The 19046-nt window shown below is 44.6% G+C and overlaps 1 protein-coding gene across 1 annotated transcript; it reads right to left on the bottom strand.

Moving 5' to 3' along the window:
• Positions 1 to 2057: 2057 nt before the first annotated feature.
• Positions 2058 to 17172, bottom strand: Sars1 (seryl-tRNA synthetase 1). The gene is made up of 11 exons (XM_004853621.4): positions 16936 to 17172; positions 12949 to 13019; positions 9881 to 9961; positions 8616 to 8774; positions 7521 to 7664; positions 6456 to 6611; positions 4694 to 4915; positions 4058 to 4187; positions 3611 to 3768; positions 2796 to 2925; positions 2058 to 2448 (listed from the first exon to the last, which is right to left on the bottom strand). The coding sequence occupies exons 1-11, from the start codon at positions 17069 to 17071 to the stop codon at positions 2291 to 2293; spliced, it is 1545 nt and encodes a 514-aa protein (XP_004853678.1). The 5' UTR covers positions 17072 to 17172; the 3' UTR covers positions 2058 to 2290.
• Positions 17173 to 19046: the final 1874 nt, after the last annotated feature.

The following is a 19046-nucleotide window of genomic DNA, read 5'->3' as shown; positions in this document are numbered from 1 at the left end:
TTTCTTTCACAGTACTGGGGATTGAACCCATGGATGCTCTACCCAAGCTACATTCCCAGCCTTATTTTTTGAGACGGGTTCACTAAGTTGCCCAGGCTGGCTTACAACTTCGATCCTCCCATGCCATCCTCCTGAGTAGCTGAGATTACAGGCATGCGTCACCTGGCCCAGCTCAGTATGTTCTTGTGTCTGACCTGCAGGGAGGAACCTCAGTCATGGTCATTGTGGCCTTAACTCCTGTTAGCTGGTTTTCTCTCCTCTGGCTTTAGGGAGCAGGGGTATATGTTCCGCTAACAGACAAGGTGGTCCACACAGTAATCTTTCTCCAGGCAGGGGTTCACATAAGGTGCCTGCAGACAGGGCAGACAGGTGCAGCTGGCACAGGGAGCACAGCTACTCAGATTAGGAGGCTGCCTCTGTATAAGCTGCAGTGTCCAGGCTCCAAGTGCAGCCAGCTCCAGTAAACTAGCCAGGTGAGGCTAGCCAGCTGATGCAAGGGAGTTAAGAGCCAGGGTCTGGTGCCCAGGGGCTGAGTCCCCAGAGTCTCCTCTCCCATAGAGGCCATTTTTTTCTTTTGTTTTTTTTGGTACTGGGGATCGAACTCGGGTCCTTGTGCTTGCAGGGCAGGTGGCAGAACCACTGAGCTAAATCCCCAGCCTCCTCTCCCATAGAGCTTTCTGGGCCCTGGCAAAAATCGAAGCCTTCTGCTGAAAGAAGGTCACAAGGACCAGGAGCCAAAGAGCTTAGGAGTCAGGGAGCTGCTGTGGAGACCCCCTAGGCCAGGGCCAACAGAAATGGGGGTGTTCAGGGTACCTGCAAGTCTCTAGTGGGCTTCTAAAATGGAGTAGGGGTGGAGCAAAAATGTCTCCTGCTGTGTAAGCTGCTTTTAACACTGAAGCTACAGGAATGTGAATTTCTGTCCTTCTGAATTACAAATGGGAGCAGCTTGCTCTTTTGCCCTCTTGCCCTGGTTTTGTTAAGCGCTGAGGGCAATAGGCTATAGAGGCCATTTGTAGGTCCCCAGTTGGCACTGCAGGCAAGGCAAGAGGGCCATGTGGTCACCCTTTTGGTTGTCCCAGTTTTGATCAGGTATCTGGGCATCAGATGAATAGGATTAGCCCTCAGTGGAAAACTGGCCTCTTTCCTTGGTACCAGCTCCAGTAGGTCCAGGGCAGTTGTTACTTAGGGACTCAGGAAGCTGAAATGAGCTGGTGGCTTCTAAGTGGTACTAGGTTACACTCAGGCTCTCAACCTCCCAAAGAAATAACAAACACAAAGCACCACTGGGGAGCCAGGACTTCTACCTGGCCACTATGTCCCCTTCTCTGTGTCCTGCTGCCTTCCATAATGGAGCAGGTATAATCATGTCCCCACCCTACCTTCTGGGATCATCACAAAGATAAAAGGGATCACTGGAAGTACTAGACTAACATAAGGTGTCATTAGAGTTGAAGGTTGTAGATTGCAGATGAAAGACAGCAAGTAAAAGAGGAGCCTGAATACCATCCTCTCCAGGGAATGGTTATTAGGACAATACTGGGAGCTCCTTGGGAAGGAATGAATATTCTTCCTGCTGCCCTGTCAGCTACCTGAAGCTCCTGGAGTTGCAGCAATGAGCTGTCATGTAGCCAGTTGTTAAAAAGGCCCCAACCCATGTTCTTGAAGCTTCGGGCTCTTTTGGATTAAGTAAAGTCCCACCTACTTCAATCCCTCACAGCATCCCTCCCTTTCCATGGAGGCTTTCCTAGGGAACACAAGAGCCAGGAGGGTTTTACATCAACTCTGTTCTCTAAGCTCCATCTACCTCACCCTTTTAGGCAGGAGAGGATTTATAAGGGATCTGGTCCTGCAGGTTTGTGTGTGTAAGGCTCCAGGTTTTCACTTCCCCTTTGAGCCTTTACTAAATCTACCCCACCTATACCTACTCATTTACCCTAACCGCACCTGAGAGGGTCTGACTTGGTTAGTACAGCCTTATTTGGAAGAGAAAGCAGGAGTGTGGTCCCAGGGGGAACTGAGACAGGTTCAAGCCTCAGGGAGAAGACATTGGAAGAGTCTGAAGCCCTCCCCAGAGATGTTTTATTACATGGTTTCATCAGTCATCAGTGGTGGACCCCATGCCCATTCGAGGAGACAGGAACACCTGTGCTGCGCATGGCAGACGGTTCCTGTTAGCGATGCAGTCAGATGGGCGGGGTGATGAGGAGGTGCTTGGCCATCCTGCTCCGAGGCAGCCTCTGAGATCCCAGCAGATGGAAACGAAGCCTGGCAAACTTCAAGGAAGGAATGTTCAGGCATCGGTGACTTCCATGTTCTGCAGCTGGTTTTCCAGGGTGGCATCTCTTGTTGACACTTTCTTTTTGCTGCCCTCATGTTGCTTCTTCTGCTTCTTTGATGGCTCCTGGTCAATGGGTGCAGGCTTCACAAAAGGGATCAGTTCTTGGAGCCCTGGGAGGGAGGAGCCAACCAAATGACCTGTCACTTCTCAGACAGTCAAAGCCCAAGGACCTCAGGGGGGAAGTTCAGACAATGATCCCTTTGAACAAAGGGGTGCCCATAATAGGAACTGGTTTTTCCCATTCTTTTCTTCCTCAATCTGAAGTTTAGCAGTACTTGGATATCACACCTGCACTGGCTACTTTCTCACCAGGCACCAGAGGACAGGCAGAGTTACTCAAACTGGGTTCTTACCTGCCAAGCTGATAAAAAGAATGTACATTCTGAAAGGGGTCTGTTACTCACAAGAGTGAGAAAACAGAAAAGAGAGGCAGGAGAGCTGAGTTTGGGAGTTGTACCTGGCGGCATGAACTCCTTCAATTTGTCAGGGACAATGATGCCCTTCTCTGTCTGGTAGTTCTCCAGGATGGCACAGATGGTCCGGGTAGTGGCACACATCGTAGCATTGAGCATGTGGACAAACTCCACCTGGGAAGAGATGGCGCCAGAGGGAAGTTAAAAATCAACCTTAGCTGCTCTCAATGATGACAAGGCACCATCTACTTGGCCCGAACTCCCCCAGCTACAACTATGCACATCAGAGTGACAGGCTCTACCTGTTTTCAATTTCTTTAAACACTTGAATTTTGTTTAGTGTTTACTATCTATTAGATTAACTCAAGATAGATTCCTCATGTCTGTATGAGTGAAATGTGTTAAGTCCCAGTATTCTGAGGAGAGTTGGCAGGAAGAAAATACCACCGTGGCCCCTGCTTTTCACCCATGGCAAGCCTGACTTAGACCAGGGCCTGAAGATTGGGTTTGAGAGGTGAGCTTACAATCCAACCTTCTTGGGTGAAAAGAGGGAAGGCACTGCCACAAAGTTATTCTGTGTAGGTAAATAGAGATTTTTCCTTCTCTGGAGTTAAGGAAAACAAAGCCAAAAACCGAAAAGCTAGAATTACTTTGTACAATAGGGCTAGACTCAGGCTTCTAAGAGAACCTAGTCCTAATTCAGGAGAAATCATTTCCAGATTTCCTTTTTGGTCTAGATTGAGAAGTTCAGATTTTCCCATGAAACTAATGTGCTCTCAGGGCTGATAAACAGCACAGGACAGCACAGATGTGCCCTGTGCTGAAGGCCCCACTGCCCACCTCACTAGGGGCCATCTACCTTGTCCATCATCTTCTTGGTCTTCCCGTATCGGATTCGGAGCCGGCGAGCCTGATAATCTGTGCAATTCGAACAGGAGACTAACTCACGGAAAGCTCCTGAGCCTGGAAACCAGGCCTCCAGGTCGAGCTTCTTACTGGCAGCATGATTCAAAGAACCTGTAAAGAAAAGCCCATGGAATTCAGGAAGGACAGATGCCATTTCCACAGGCCAACCTCCCATGAGCCTGCAGTATTCTTTATTTCCCATCTAATCCCCAGGAGTGAAATCATGCTCGGGTCTTCTCACCGCCAAACACCCTCGAGTAAGAAGGGTGTGATATTTTAATGAATGTGGCTAATGAGCTGGATTGCAAGCTACCACTTTGTGTGGCAGTGCAGCTGCTGAAGGTGGTGTCTGTGGGGTGCAGGAAAGGGAGGGAGGCTGGGAAGAGGAGGGATCCCCTACCTGAGACAATATTCACAATGTGGTAAGGGATCCCCAAAGACTGGTAGAACTCTTCTGCAGTGGCAATCATCTCTTCAAACATCTCCCATGACTTGCTGTCGTGAGGTGATGCATACACAAACTGTTCAATCTGCAGAGGGGACCCAAGGAGACAGGAAGAGCAGTGCACAGTGAAAAAATGGCAGAACTGAAGTAGAGACGTTCTGGCCTAGTGTTGCAGTGCTGGGAGACTGGCCAGGCGAGGCCCCCAGCAGGAGCGATTTGTGTTCTACGAGACTGGCCTGCAACAGCAAGAACACCAGCTTGACAGAGAGCCACCACGGTCTGTCCTTGCCAGCTGCTATGCGAAGTGCTTTCCACATGCTGACTGTCTTGTTCCACACAGTTGGTGTAGTGAGGCGGAGACCATTATCTTCTTTTCACAGAGGTAGAAAGTGAGCCAAAGAGGTTAAGCAACTTGACCACGGTTCCAGAGATGGTAAGTGGTGGAGTTAGCATTTGGATTCAGGAGCCTGGTTCCAGTCTACACTCGAAGCCACTTTACCATGCACTTCCCAGGCTCTGCCCCATAGAAAACAGTGCCAGGGACAGATAGGGAGATAAAGGCTCCTACTCCTACTCTGACCTTCCACTTACCTTCTCAAACTGATGGACTCGAAAGATACCACGAGTGTCACGGCCATGGGAGCCCACCTCCTGGCGAAAGCAGGTGGACAGGCCGGCATACTTGATGGGCAGATCTTCTGGCCGCAGCCATTCGTCCCGGTGTAGAGCAGCAATGGGCTGCTCTGAGGTAGCAATCAGGTATTTCTCATCATAGGAGTTGTCATCAGACTTTTCACTGCCTTTGCCAATCACCTGTAGGAGAAGAGAGACCTATGTTAAGTAAGACTGAAGGAGGACACAGCTTGTTTAAGAAACTGCAGGAAGCCGGGGATTTAGCTCACTGGTTCCAGCACCTGCCTTGAAAGTGCAAGGTCCCAAGTTTGATCCCTGGTACCAAAAAAAAGAAAGAAACTACAGGAAAGATACGAGTGACAGGGAAGGAAGTTTTCTTCAGTCTCTGCCTAGGAGTAGGGAGGGAATGTTAAGAAGAGAAGACAAGGGAGGGAACAGTTATGGGGTCCCTGATGACAGAGACCAAAGACATGCAAATTATGGAGATACATTTCACTTTACTCACCCAATAAAATGGGTGTACTGTCATAGCCTATAATCCCAGAACTCTGGGAGGCTGAAATAAGAGGATCACAAATTCAAGTCCTGCCTGGGAAACTTAGCAAGACCCTGTCTCAAAATAAAAAGGGCCAAAGGGCTGAGGATGAAGCACAGCACAAAGGCCCTGGGTTTACTCCCAGTACTTGGAGGTGTGTGTGTGTGTGTGTGTGTGTGTGTGTGTGTGTAAATACGTATATGGTATCATATATCATGCTTTTTTAGCAAGAAAGGAGGCTTCCTAAACATTCAGCAAAGGAAGAGCTGACAATCCACAGTTATGTTGATTTTACATAACATTATGCAACCAATTACGAATCAGATGAGCCTAACTGCACTTGCTAATAGGAACAAAACCTTCACTTCCAACAGAGTAAGTTTTAAAAGAGAGGGGCAAGTGAGAGGTAAATTTGCCATGATGGATAGCTGATAGCAGAAACATTCCAGAAAAAATTTTTTTTTGCAGTACTAGGAAATGAACCCAGGGCCTTTGTACTGAGCTACATCTCCAGTCCTTTCTTCCTTTCTTTTGAGTCAAGAGTCTCATTAAATTGCTAAGTTATCCAGACTGGGCTTGAACTTGCAACCCTCCTGCCTCAGCCTCCCAGAGTGCTGGCTTTATAGGCATGTGCCACCAAGCACAGCTCTAGAAATTCTGAGTGCTGGATAGACCACAGTGCTACAGCTGATCAGAATGACATTCTGAATCTGGTTCTCCCTACAATGGTCTGTGGCTGGAGAGAAGCCATGAACTATGTATGAGTCACACCCACCCCAAGTAAGTGCACCTGGCCCTGTGGGGGCTCCCAGTCACAAGTCAGCAGTCGGAGGACATGGCAAGGGGGCTAGGAGACTGGTGCCACTTTTATTATTTCCTTTTGTCCAAGAACTCACCAAGCTCCTGGTGACAAAGTATGCTCGATTATATATATCATACAGACTACTGGGGAGAGAATGAAAAAGGCTCTGTATCCGCACTGTCTAATATGGCAGCACTGATTACATGTGCCTGTTTACACTAAAAATTTGTTCCCCCAGTCATATTAGGCTGATTTCGAGTACTTAATAGCTATAGCTATAGAACATTTCCATGATAAAGTGGTTGGATAGCACTGCTCTGTACCATTGGAGTGAAGCTTCATAATTAAGAAGTTATTCTACCACGCTGCCTCAGACTACTTACCTTATAAAGTTCTTCATCAAATTGGCTGAGCTGAGCCACTTCCTGCATGACTTCCTTCCTCATGAAAAAGGGGGTATAAATGGGAATGTAGTTCCGACTTGCCAAGGTGCGAAGGGCAAACTGGATGAGAGCCTGTTCCAGGAACACCAGGGACCCCTAAAGGAACAGAGACACAGTGCTGTGTGACCGAGTCCTGTCACCATCCCATTCATCTGCTAAAACTCACACTAGGGGCAACTGGGCAATGGATGATACTGGTGAGGGGCACACCATAAGCCAAGAAAAACCATGGAATGTAACTGCCAGGAGCTTCTTAACAACAAAAAGCCCAACAGTGTGTCACGCAGGCACCTTGTCCAGAGAATTATCTGTTTGTTTTTTGTTTTTTGAAACAGGGTCTCGCTATGTAGCCCACACTGGCCTCGAACTCATGGGGATCCTCCTGCCTCAACCTCCCAAGTGCTGGGATTACAGGCATGTGGCACCATGCCCATTTTGGAGAATTACCTTTAAGAGCCAAAGTAAGGGAAATGGACCATTTATCCAGACTGCACATTTGTTTCCCTAAGCTAATTCTTGAAACACTGGACTCATTTGTAAAGGTAGAGCTTACTGAAGTGCACACTATTTCCAAAATCATTTCAGTGTATCTTTTTGGAAGCCTTCTTTGAATTCATGTGCCTTCTGCCCCAGTTAGCACGGGATTGTTGCCTCCATCTCCCTGTTCTCTAAGCACCCTGGGCCTACTCAGACCACAAGCTTATCGAACTGGGTTTCAACTGTTACTTGTCTGACTGTCCAATGACTCTGAGCTCTTCAAAGGCAGAGACTGTTCTGATTCAGTCAGCAAAACATACTCATTATGGAGGATCACTGAGTGGCTTTTGTTCTCTGGAATCTGGATAAGTACTCTTGCTTTAGAGAGAGAATTGCATCTAATTGCTACATATTTACAGACAGGCTGCCAGTACAAGTGGTGGATTTGTGGGCCTTTTAAATATGACTATGATTTTCGGCAGTCTTTTTTCAGTTCTTTCTTTACCCCCACTGGTTCCCAACTCTTACCTTCAGGAAGTACCCTCGACTCCCAGCCACTATGGCCCCCTTTTCGCCTTCAAAGCCATCAACCATCACCACCAAGTCCACGTGAGAGTACTTCTTTCTGATTGTACAATCACCCCAAATCCTCTCTACTTTGTTGTCTGCATCCTAAAGAAAGAAGACCAAGAGAGATACATGATTTTTAAATTCTACAACCTCCATCTTTCCAAACTCCACCCAAGAACAATTCAGCTTTATGAAGCCACAGCTTAAACTCAACACTAGGTTTTGGTTATTGTACACAGTAACTAGAGAAGAAAATTTGCTACTTAACTGAGAACGAATAAGCTACAAAGTCCTAGAAGTGATTCTAGCCATGAAACTGGGAATCAGGATTTTCTAAGAGATCTATAGTGTTCTCTTGGGCTTTGTTTTATTTTGTTACCCTTTTAAATGCCTCCTTAAAAATTGTGCATCGGGACAACTGGCCCCAGACAATCAGTATCGCCTGGGGTACAGAGGAGAATGTAGATTATTTTTCCAGGCTCTCATTGGTCTCAGGGCCATGTGAAGGCGGGCCCTGACCTCCAAGTCTGCTAGGGCTCCAGGGCCTCCCGCACACCCCAGCCAGCAATGAGTTTAACATTCACCAGGGAATGAATGAAAGAGGCACAGATGGGCCCTGCCACGCTGGGGTGTCAGGGAACAAAGACTGGGCTCCCAGCGGCTTTGTGCTGGGGAAGCGCCCTCCCAGCAGGGACCTTTTATCATGCAGATTTCCCTTCAACCTGCAGCTTCCCAACAGGGTGTGGGTGAGGGGTTACGTTGATTTAGCAGATCCCTCCCACAGGACTCGCTGCTACCAGGAGCAACAGGCAGTGGAGGACAGCAGCCCTATTTAGAAGAGATTTCTGTGCCAGGAGTCTCCTACCTGCTGTCTCTGCTACTTCCCAGTCAGGCAAGGATCTGACTCCTGAAATGCTCAATTGGTGGCAGAGGGAAAGTACAAAGAGCTGCCTGTGATACACAGTGCCAGTGTCGCACAGCTTCCCACCCCCGCCTCCCCCACCCCGCCCCTCAGCCAAGGACGGTGACCTCCTATGGTGGCACCATGCCTACCTCGTCGTTACTGATGGGCACGGAGGGGTGCAGAAGGTTCCCAATCTCTCGAAGTTTCTCAAACCGCTCTGCCTCCAGTTTTAGCCGCTCTGCATCACACTTTAGGATGGCTTCATCAATGAGGAGTCGGACTTTTTTGATTTGTGAGACTTTCAGGCTCTGTAAAGGAACAGGCCAGCCTCAGACCCAGGACACCATGAGTCAAGGACGGTACAGGAATAAATCACTGGGGCCCTCACCCTGAGGTCCTCCAGTGACAACCATTTTGGTAAATTATATATTTCTATTTTTGCAGTGCTGGGGATGGAACCCAGGGCCTCACTCGAGCTAGGCAAACACTCCATCACTGAGCCACACCCTCAACACCTGGTAGCATTTTAAAAGTTGAAAATGAAGGCCTTCAAAGAACTGATATTTATTTACACAGATAGAGATACATATAGTCTTGTCTTACAAATCCACTGGCATTTTCCTTTGCGGGTGCCTAAGGCAGAGATACATCTATTCTGGCCACTCTTGCTGTTCCAATACAACCTAGGAATTTTAACACTGTGCCTCTCCCAAGAGAACTTTCCCTTAATTTGTACTCTGGATTTTCCTGATTGAACCAATTTAACTTTCTATTATGTACACGCATTTAAATGTTCTCTGGGAAGATAACTTTATTAGGTGCAAGAGACCTTGTCTTAAGCTTATTTTGTGTTCCTGATTGAAGATGTTTCAAGCTGTGCTCTGATTTCTTGGGGAGAGCCTCAGCAGGCTGGGCTAGACAGGATCAGGTCTCCAACACAGACCTTTGAGAAAAGAACTCTGTTTATATTCTTAGCTATAAGAAAGGTTTAGTGATGAAAACACTTGAAAATTACTGCTCTGGGAATACTATAGTGAATACTTACTGAATCACAGTTAAGTTCAGAAATTCTTTTACTTTGTGAAACTGAGTAGAAAATGGAATTACCTAAAACCAAACACAGTTCAGTTCTTTTTTTCTTTTCTTCCTACCCTTGGTTTTCCCAGTCCATCTGTATCTGTCTGCTGTCTAATAAGTACTGAAGTACAGAGTACAACAAAAGTGCTAAGTACATTGCTGCTATCTAATAAGTACTCAAGTATACAGTACAACAGGAGTGGCTAGGGACACTGCCCAGTGGCAGGAAGTCAAGGTTGCCACAGTGCTGGGTGAAACACAGTCAGCACTTGCTGCCTAGGAATGAAGTTAAGACAAAAGAGCAGTGACTCCAACTTAGAAAAGGACAGTAACTTACAGCTAAAGTGTCTGCAGTGAGGTCATCAAAGTTTAACACATTCTCAGGAACAGAGTCATCATCTCCCACTGGCTCTTTTTTCTGCAGGACAGAAAAACCCCAACTTGATTAAATGAAAGAAAATCTCTAACATTACTTTATTAATATATAAACTAATCACAAGATGTCCAACAATGAATTGTAACACAAAAGGAGAAAAACTAGTAAATTGAAGGCCAGAAGGCCATGTTTTAAGTCCTTATTCTGCTGTTTCCTAGCTTTTTGATCCTGGACAAGACAATTAACCTGCTGGGGTGAGAGTTAACATCGAGACCATGAAAAGAAGTATGGCTTTCCCTAGACATGGAAGAATCACGGAACTCACAAGATAATGTATTTGAAATGATTATGTGCCAGAAATGGCAGGAGAATCAAGAGCAGGCCCTGATGGGGTGCCCTTGTGTTCACTAGGAACAAACCCAGCACTCAGGCTAAGGAGAGAAAATGAATGGAATGATGGAATAGCAGAGAGCCGAGGAAAACAAGTGAATGGAAAAGGATCACAGAATCTGAAACTAAGCTTAGAGCAATCAATGCAATTTGACAAAAATGGCAAATGCGTGGCCAGGCCTGTTTTCCTTCCTCACTCTTCTTTATCATCATTTCTAATCCAATTGCCCAGGTTGGCCCTGAATTCATGATCCTCCTGCTTCAGCCTCTGTAGTACTGGATTATACTGGGATCATAGGTGTGTACCACAGTGTGCAGCTATAATGGCATTAAAGATAGGGTGAGCATATGACAGCAATATATGCTACCTGATAGTCTCTGGGGCAGCAGATTCAAGTACTGAGTTTAAGGTCTGGATGTGCAACTGACTTAGTCTGATTTTAGGCAAGTTCCTTAATGTTCTAAGTCTTTTTTCTTACTCCTTAAATAAGACTGATAAAAAAATAAATGTAATATCTACACTCCAGGTTTGCAGCAAAGATCAAAACCAAAATGAAGTGTTTATGAACGTATCTGAATATTTCCTAGTGCTACACAAATTAAAGCAGTGTTGCAAGTATTCCAACGGACAGCAAGGGTGAAAACGACCTAAAGGGCCAGCAGTAAAGCTGGGCCTAACAATGTGATTGCAAATGAAAACATCACTCCCAACTTATTGCTACAAAAAATACCCAGCTGGCACTGTCTGTGTACAGCCCAGAGAACATCTGGACAAGAGTATACATGGGAATCAAAAAATTACTGGGCCTCTGATCTGCAAAAGATTAAGCATCATGAGGAAGAAAACTGTGTGTTATCAACATAAGTTTCCACAGCTCAAAGTATAACATTATACACACTGAACCACTACTCAGTGTGAAACTAGGGGGAGGGTGGGGCAAAAAGGTAGATGAGGGGAATGAAAATGATCGAAGTATGTTACATGCATATACAAACCTGCTAAAGTGTAATCTATTCATTAAAAAGAAAAAAAATTTTTAAATACTGTCAAAAAGCTAGCACCAATCTTAGTACTCTGGGAGGCTGAGGCAAGAGGATCACCAGTTCGATTACAGACTGGGCAACTTAGCAAGGTTCTGTATCCAAATAAAAACTACAAAAAAGAGGGCCATGGATTTAGCTCAGTGGTTCTGCTGCTTGCCTCGCAAGTTCAAGGACCTGAGTTTGATCCCGGTACAAAAAAAAAAAAAAATAATAATAATAATATTAATAAAAAAAAATTTTTTTAAAGGGCTGGTGGTGGTGTGCGCCTGTAATCCCAGCACTAGGGAGGCTAAACCAGGATTGCCACAAGTTCGAGGCCAGCTTGAGCTACACAGTGAATTCAAGGCAAGCCTGAATGACAGAGCAAGACCTCACCTCACAAAAAGGGGGCATAGGGACGGGGATTTAGCTCAGTGGTTCCGGCGCCTGCCTCACAAGCGCAACGTCCCGAGTTCGATCCCCAGTACTAAAAAAAAAAAAAACAAAAAAAAAAACGTTGGGGGAAGACTAGAAATACAGTTCAGGGCAAAGCCCTCAAACTGTAAAAACAAAACCTGTCCAAGAGAAGGATATAGACTAACATGAAGTGCAAGGTGCTACAAGCCCAAGGTTATTTTTCTGTCATGCTTTTTTATTGGTTCTAGTTTCAAAATGTTTTAACTTTTTGCATTATTTTCAAGATTTCTTTCCTGGAGTACTAGGGATTAAACCCAGGGCCTTCACACTGGGCTACATTCCCAGTCTTTTTAAATTTTTCATTGTGAGACAGGGATTCTCTAAGTAGCCCAGACTGGGCTCTACTAGTGACCCTCTTGCCTCAGCCTCCCAGAGTGCTGTGATTACAGGCCTGAGCCACCATACCAAGCTTTAATCTGCCTTTTAAAACTAGTGGTTAAGGGCCAAGAGGTATTTTTTTTTGAAGAAAGGATAAATCCAAGAACTATTTTGGATACCAAAGCAAAAGCTAAGCTGAAATTTAATACTGTTCAAATATCAGGATTTCTGGATAAAAGCTAGTAACCATTTGCCATCTCCTATAAGTCACAAGTGCTGAACAACCATAATATTCTAGGCATTGTGTCGAGTTTACTACATTTAAAAGATATTTACTTTTCACAACCTCATTCTATAGGTGAGCGTGCTGCCATTTTGCAGATGAGGAAACTGAGGCTCAAAGGTTAACTTGCTTAAAAGTCATGCAGCTAATTGGAGGCCAAGGCAAGACACAGGCTACAAATCTGTGCTTTTTTCAGGAAGAAGCAGGACAACTCTGGGACAAAAATTCTGAAGTCTGCCATGAGAAAACCTTCCTGATTTTCCTGAGCTCAAGAAAGAAATGAAAAGGATGACTTGATGGAATTAAAATTCCTATTAATGAGAACAGAAGATGAATGCTGGTGTGGCAGAAATCTTACCAAAACAGAAGGTGCCTCCTCATTCCCTTCCTCCCTTTCTTTTTAAAACAAGCTTCCCCCTAGTAAGAAACTGAGCATCTCACAGAATTAGATGCTTTGTTAGAACTTCAGGGAACATCAGCTAAGAACAAGATCAAATACCTCTCCTCTAGCTCTCAGGCTGTTACTCAGCTCTCTTACCTTCATTTTTTCTCCAATTGTCTTGCTGCATAAGTTCTTTAGCTTGTTCAAGTTGTCTGCCTGAAATCTGCCTAAAAATAAAGAAGCAAAGAATATATCAAAGAAACACACTTAAAATATTCCCTGATCATGGCTCCTTGGTACTTTCTATGATTTAGATAATTGTCCCCAAAGGCCTCATGTGTTAAAAGACGTTTTGGTCCTCATCTTGGCACTACAGGAAGCTGGAGGAACCTTTAAGAAGTGGGCCCTGGTAGGAGGTCATAGGTTATTCGGCATGACCTCAAGGCGGGTAGTGGATTTATCCCCTTATCTTTCTACTTTTGCCTTCTGGCCACCAGGAGGTTAGCAGCTTCCTCTATCACACACTCTTGCCATCATTTACTGACTCAGCACAGGCCCAAAAGCAACAGAGTCAACTAATCATTGACTGAAATTTCCAAAACTGTGAGCCCAAATAGGCCTTTCTTCTTTTTAAACTGATTAGGTATTTTTTTACAGTTATGGAAAGCTGACCAACACAGTATGGATCTCAACTCAAGATCAAAATGGAAACAGAGTGGGCTGGGGATTTAGCTCAGTGGTTCTGCCACCTGCCTCACAAGCCCAAGGCCCCAAGTTCAATCCCTGGTACCAAAAAAAAAAAGATGGAAGCAGAACTGAAGGAACTGCCTCATGAAGTTATAAAATCTTAGAGCTTCAGAGCTCCAAAGTTAGCATAGACTAGTGACAGCAACAGGCTATCCCAAGCATTTGGAGACAAGGAAAAAGCAATTCTGAGGTTGAAATTTTATAAATCAACATATGATACCACTGTAAAATAGTACAACTGAGAAATCTGGAAAATATACACACATAACTGTAACCTGCCTAATTATCTTAAGGTTCATTTAAAGAGACTACATATTTGCTATACATGGGAATCTAGAAAAGAGGTATCATATTTTTATTATCATTAGCCTGGTCGCAACATCTCTTTTAGAAATGTTTAATGCTATTCCTTTTGTATTAATGTCATGCTCAGTTGACAGCCTTTTTTGTATGTGTGACAGGGTCTTGCTATGCAGTTAGGCTGGCCTTGAACTCACTACATAGCCCAGGTTGGCCTCAATTTCACAGCATTCCTCCTGCCTCAGCCTTCCAAGTGCTGGGATTACAGGCCTGCACCACAACACTCAGCTCAGTTGACAGCTTTGATAACTTGTTGTAATTTCACTTCCTCCCTTCTCTCTCTTTCTTTCTTTGTATTGAGGATTAAACCCAGGAAGTGATGAGTTACATTCATAGTCCTTTTTATTTTTTATTTTGAGACAGGGTCTAAGTTGCCTAGGTTGTCCTCAAACTTGCATTCTTCTTTTCTCAGCCAAATAGCACAAATTAACATATTGGTATTATAGTTCATCAGTCTGACTCTGATTATGAAAAGTTGAATCTCTTGAATCTAAGCATTTGGGACAACATGGTAGAAAAAAAAGATCAAGCTTTTGAGAGGTAAAATTGATTACAAGAAATGACACTGCACCTATACTATACTGTACTATATTATGTAAGGTTTTGTCAATAAGCTTCTCTCTTTAATGTCTCTTTAAACTTTACCACAAAATGATCTATTTTCCCATTCATTTATTCATAATGACAAAATTATAGAGATGGAGAACAGAATCAGGGGTTGTCAAGGGCTTGATGAAGGAAGGGAAAGTGAATATACAGTACTACAAAGGGACAGCAAGAAAGATATTTGTGGTGATGGAACAGTTCTATAGCCTGAATGTGCTGGTAGTTACAAATATATACATGGTAAAATCACACAGAAACACACACATACACACACACACACACACACACACACACACACACACACACACGAGTGCATGTAGAACTGGTGAAAAATGAGTTAAACTTTGTAGACTGTAGCAATGTCAATTTCTAGGCTCAGACAGGAGGATTCCAAGTTCAAACCCAGCCTGGGCAACTAGCAAGACTCTGTCTCAAAAAGACAGAAAAGAAAAGACTGATAGACAGGCTAAGGATATAGCTTAGTGTGAAGGTCACGGTTCAATCCCCAGTACTACTACCAAAGCAAAAACCCTTGAACACAGACAATTTTTAGGTACTGACAAAAAAACCTTTATGAAGTCCTTCCTGAGTACCAGGGGGGAGTGCTAGGTATTGTAATTATATCTATATCTGTGTATATCTATATGCATATATGTGTTTAAAATTACTGGAGGTTGTTTTGGATTTGGGTCCTGTACCAGGTCTTAACAGAGAAGACTAAAAATCAAAGTGGTACAGTTCCACATAACCAAACTCATAAACTGCTATCTGACCTTCCCAGAAATCAGGAGAAAAGAGCCACATTTCAGTTTCAATCTGCATAACAATGAAGTTTCCTCTTCTTTAATCCTGACATTCTTTAACCTTACAAAAGTAAACTGAAGTAATCAGATGTTGACCAATCAATTCTATTTCTATTTTTCTGTCTCCTATCTTCTTCACTTTACAGGGAAAGTAACTTTGAAATAACCAATCCCTTTTATTTTCTTTGTTTCTGCTCTCTTCAGCCCTTCTCTGCAAACCTACCTCTTCTGCTCAGCTCATGGAATACTTATTCTATTTTACAGAATAAAGACTTACTGATTTCTAAAATTGCAAAATAAAGCCAATTAAAATCTTTAAATTGTTATAATCTTTTTCTTTGATACATGAATATCCTATATATGTAACTCAGTCTTTGTCCCTAAAGAACTCACCACATATCCATTAGTCAGATAAGGGACAAAACTTTTCACACATGTGTAATTATACACACGGGATAGGCTAACATACTTAATGTCATTTAGCAACTGAGCAATGGCTGGACTAATAAAATACGACACTCTTGACTTCTGATTTGGTACAATAGTGCTCATTATATATTTATCCTAAACGAAAATGTGGCAAATTTCATTCCAAGACAACTTAAAATTTCAGATTCACGTGTGGAGTGGAAGCTTACAAACTACGGCATTAGAATACCTAAGGCATATACAATCAGCAGACAACTCAAGCTAAATAAATACTCTTTTGATACCCAAGGCCCTTATAAACTTAAGCAAATCAATTTTTCTAAGAGATAGCCATCACACTCTTGGATTGCAACTGCCTTTGCAGTGTGCTGTCATAAATCTGGCTCTTGGCTGGTTCCAGGCCTATTGCATCAGACAAAACGAATCACATGTTCTTGACAACATCCTGCCAGCCAGTGACCACTCCAGTTAACCTGGGAGGAGGGTGCTACGGTTTTATTTAGCTTCATGTAAGATGCCTGGGTAAGTTCTAGGATCTCCCCCAACTGTCCCAATGTCTTTTCCAGAAAACTTCCACAAATCACATCCTCAATAATTACAAGTTTTCTCTTGCCTCACCACACCCCGCTCCTCACGTCTAATTTACAACGTTAAAGGCTTTTCTGATTCTTAAAGATATGCCAATAGGTCACAAGATGGCCTTCCTTAGAGGTCCAGATCACTGCTTTTAGGCTGGCGCAGCTTCCAAGTCCCCAAATGCTCTCAGTGTGGGTAGAGTTAACCTATTTTGTTGCAGATGTGACTGAGTGTCAGACAGCAACGTTTGATCCTATTAAAACAGAGAGAGACCACACTGTCCCTGCTGAAGTTGAGAAAAGGGCAGAAGGGGACCAAAGACAAGTGTTCATAAGGCTTGACAGCTCTTGCTGCGCATGCGCCGTGCTCCTTTCCAGCCTCACCCGCAGCGGCCAGCCCTGAGCACGCGCGGAAAGGACCTTGTGCCGCCTGAGCCGGGAGGAAAAGTGGGATGAGCCGGCTCCCAGCCCGTGTTTTGGGGACAGGGAAACCTTTGGAGCCGCCGAAGCCCAAGAGGGGATTTGATGAGACTCAGAGGCCGTGGCCTCGGAAGTGGTGACCACAGTCACGAGCTGAAGCTCAGTTTAGGATCAGGGGCTACCCTGCGCATCCCGACACTTACATCGTCGCCACTCGCTGTCTGCCTTCACCAGCTGGTCCACGAGTCCCGGGTCCTTGAAGCGCTTCTCCTGGCTTTCTCGGATGAGGTCTGGGTTCCCTCCTTTATCCACTCGAAACAAATCCAGATCCAGCACCATCTTCCTTTCTCCAGGGTCAACACTCAAGGAAGTAAAGATTCTACCGCAGGAGCCAGGCTGTGACCGACGCACTGCGCCGGCGTGCTGACCCGTCTCCTGCGCAGGCGCAGCGGGGACGCGCAGGCGCCCCCTTTCGGCCGGAAATGTCTCGCTAGAGGAGGGGCTGGTGGGGGCTTGGCGTCAGTGGAGTGAACTGCTGTGTTCAGTGTCTTCCTTCCTCCTTCCTTCTTTCCTTCTTACTCCTTTTTTCCCTTCTGCCCATACTTACTTTATTCCTTTCCCTCTTTCCTTTCTTCCTTTCTGGTGCTGGAGACTGAACCCAAAGTCTCATACGTGCTAGCCAAGCTCTGTCTACCACTGAGTTATACTCCCATCTAGGCTTCTGTGTTTTATGTCTTATTCCTGGCTCTGTCCCTCTCTGTAAGGGCCCTAATTGCCTCTTAAAAGTGTGAATGCCCAGGTTCCTTCTGTTGATATCTCAGGTTAGGCAGAGGCCTGTTCGTTGACCCCTGACTTAGAAGCTGGTGCCCACACTGGTGCCAGTTTTCTATTGAGATTGGATATTTCGACTGGATCTTTTCCCCGAATCTCTGCTCTCTTCTCTGTCTTGATACAAGAGTATAGCTGCATATTTTGTCGCCAGAGTTACCTCAAGATTTCTGCTGTTCTGCCTCAGAGCTGGCATACCTGTCCTGATCTGATTTTTATGTTATCCCTTTAACAACATTTAAATTTACAGGGTTGGGAAAGTACAGTTGAAATCTTTTTGTTTGTTTGTTTTGTTGTTGTTTGGTTTTTTTGAGACAGGGTTTCGCTTTGTAGTTCAGGCTGGCCCTGAACTCACTATGTAGCCCAGGCTGGCCTCAAACTAATGGTGATCCTCCTGCCTCAGCCTCCGGAGTGCTGGGATTACAGTTGTGCACCACCACACCTGGCTGCAGTTGAAATCCTTTAGAGAGAGACAGGAGGAGACTCTTCTCCAAGGGGACAATATTCAGCAAATTTGAAAAACAGATAGTGAGGTTGTGTCTGGGGTCTGTTCGGAAATCCTTTTAAAAAGATTCCATCATCTCTGATTTTATAGCTTTCAGGCCTTAACAATAAAATATTCTGGTTCCTGATTGAAGCCAAATTTATCAAAGAACCTCTCTGATAACAAGAAATTATTTGCAGGACTTGGGAATAGGAGGTCTCTTCCTCACCACCAATCCTTCTCCTTTACAGAAGCTTTGGAGCACTATCCCCAATACCTTTTGTGAGGTAGGTGTGGTAAGACCTTCTTGGTTTTATGCTGCCTTCAGTCTCTTGTGATGAGGGTGTGGCATAGTTGTCTGTGGTATAATATATTTGATCTTTGTCCCTGATTCCTGTCACAGAGCTCCTAAAACTTTTGGAATCTCCTCCACCTCTTTTATTATATACAGTGAACCCTTCAGTAACACCTGAGTTTATGCTAATGAGGTGACTTAAGCGGGGGACCAGTCGCCAGACATGTGACTGGAGGACTGGAGGGCTGGATCTCCTGGTCCCACTATCAGGATCCAGGAAGGAAGGTTGGAGATGTTGGACATCAACTCTAAAACAAAACAACAACAACAACAACTCTAAAACAAGAGTGGATGACCTTCTTACGGGAATGGAAGGTGGATGAGCATGAAAGCTCTGCATCTCCACTCCCCAGACTTTGCTTTACCCATTCCTGGCCTGCCTGGCCCCCCTCCCCTCTCTCTTTCCTTTCTTTCCCTTTCTTCCTTCCTGAGCATTGTTTTGTTTCTTGCCAGACACTTAAACACTATTATAATTCTATTTTCTGCTTTGAAAATGAATTCTCCTTTGAACTGTCTATGCCTTTAAGATGAAGATTTCTTTGTAATATAACAGTCAGTACACTCAGCGTCTTCATTAACTGTTGCATAAATCATATACATTTTCATATTGACATTTTGTCATGAATAAAGGGAACAAAAATAAGGCA

Source organism: Heterocephalus glaber, unplaced genomic scaffold, assembly GCF_053883595.1.
Source record: "Heterocephalus glaber isolate CG9 unplaced genomic scaffold, H.glaber_assembly_v1.0 deba00001442, whole genome shotgun sequence".
NCBI lineage: Eukaryota > Metazoa > Chordata > Mammalia > Rodentia > Bathyergidae > Heterocephalus > Heterocephalus glaber.
Note: the sequence above shows the minus strand (reverse complement) of the source record. Positions and strands in the feature narration are given on the sequence as shown.

Bases quoted from the DNA above. Each gene is read 5' to 3' on its own strand.
- Sars1 (XM_004853621.4), bottom strand. From the start codon at position 17,071: ATGGTGCTGGATCTGGATTTGTTTCGAGTGGATAAAGGAGGGAACCCA. The intron at 13,020-16,935 runs GTAAGTGTCGGG...CTTTATTTTTAG, and splicing joins AGACAGCGAGTGGCGACGAT to GCAGATTTCAGGCAGACAAC. The intron at 3,769-4,057 runs GTAGGGGATCCC...TTTTCTTTACAG, and splicing joins CATTGTGAATATTGTCTCAG to GTTCTTTGAATCATGCTGCC.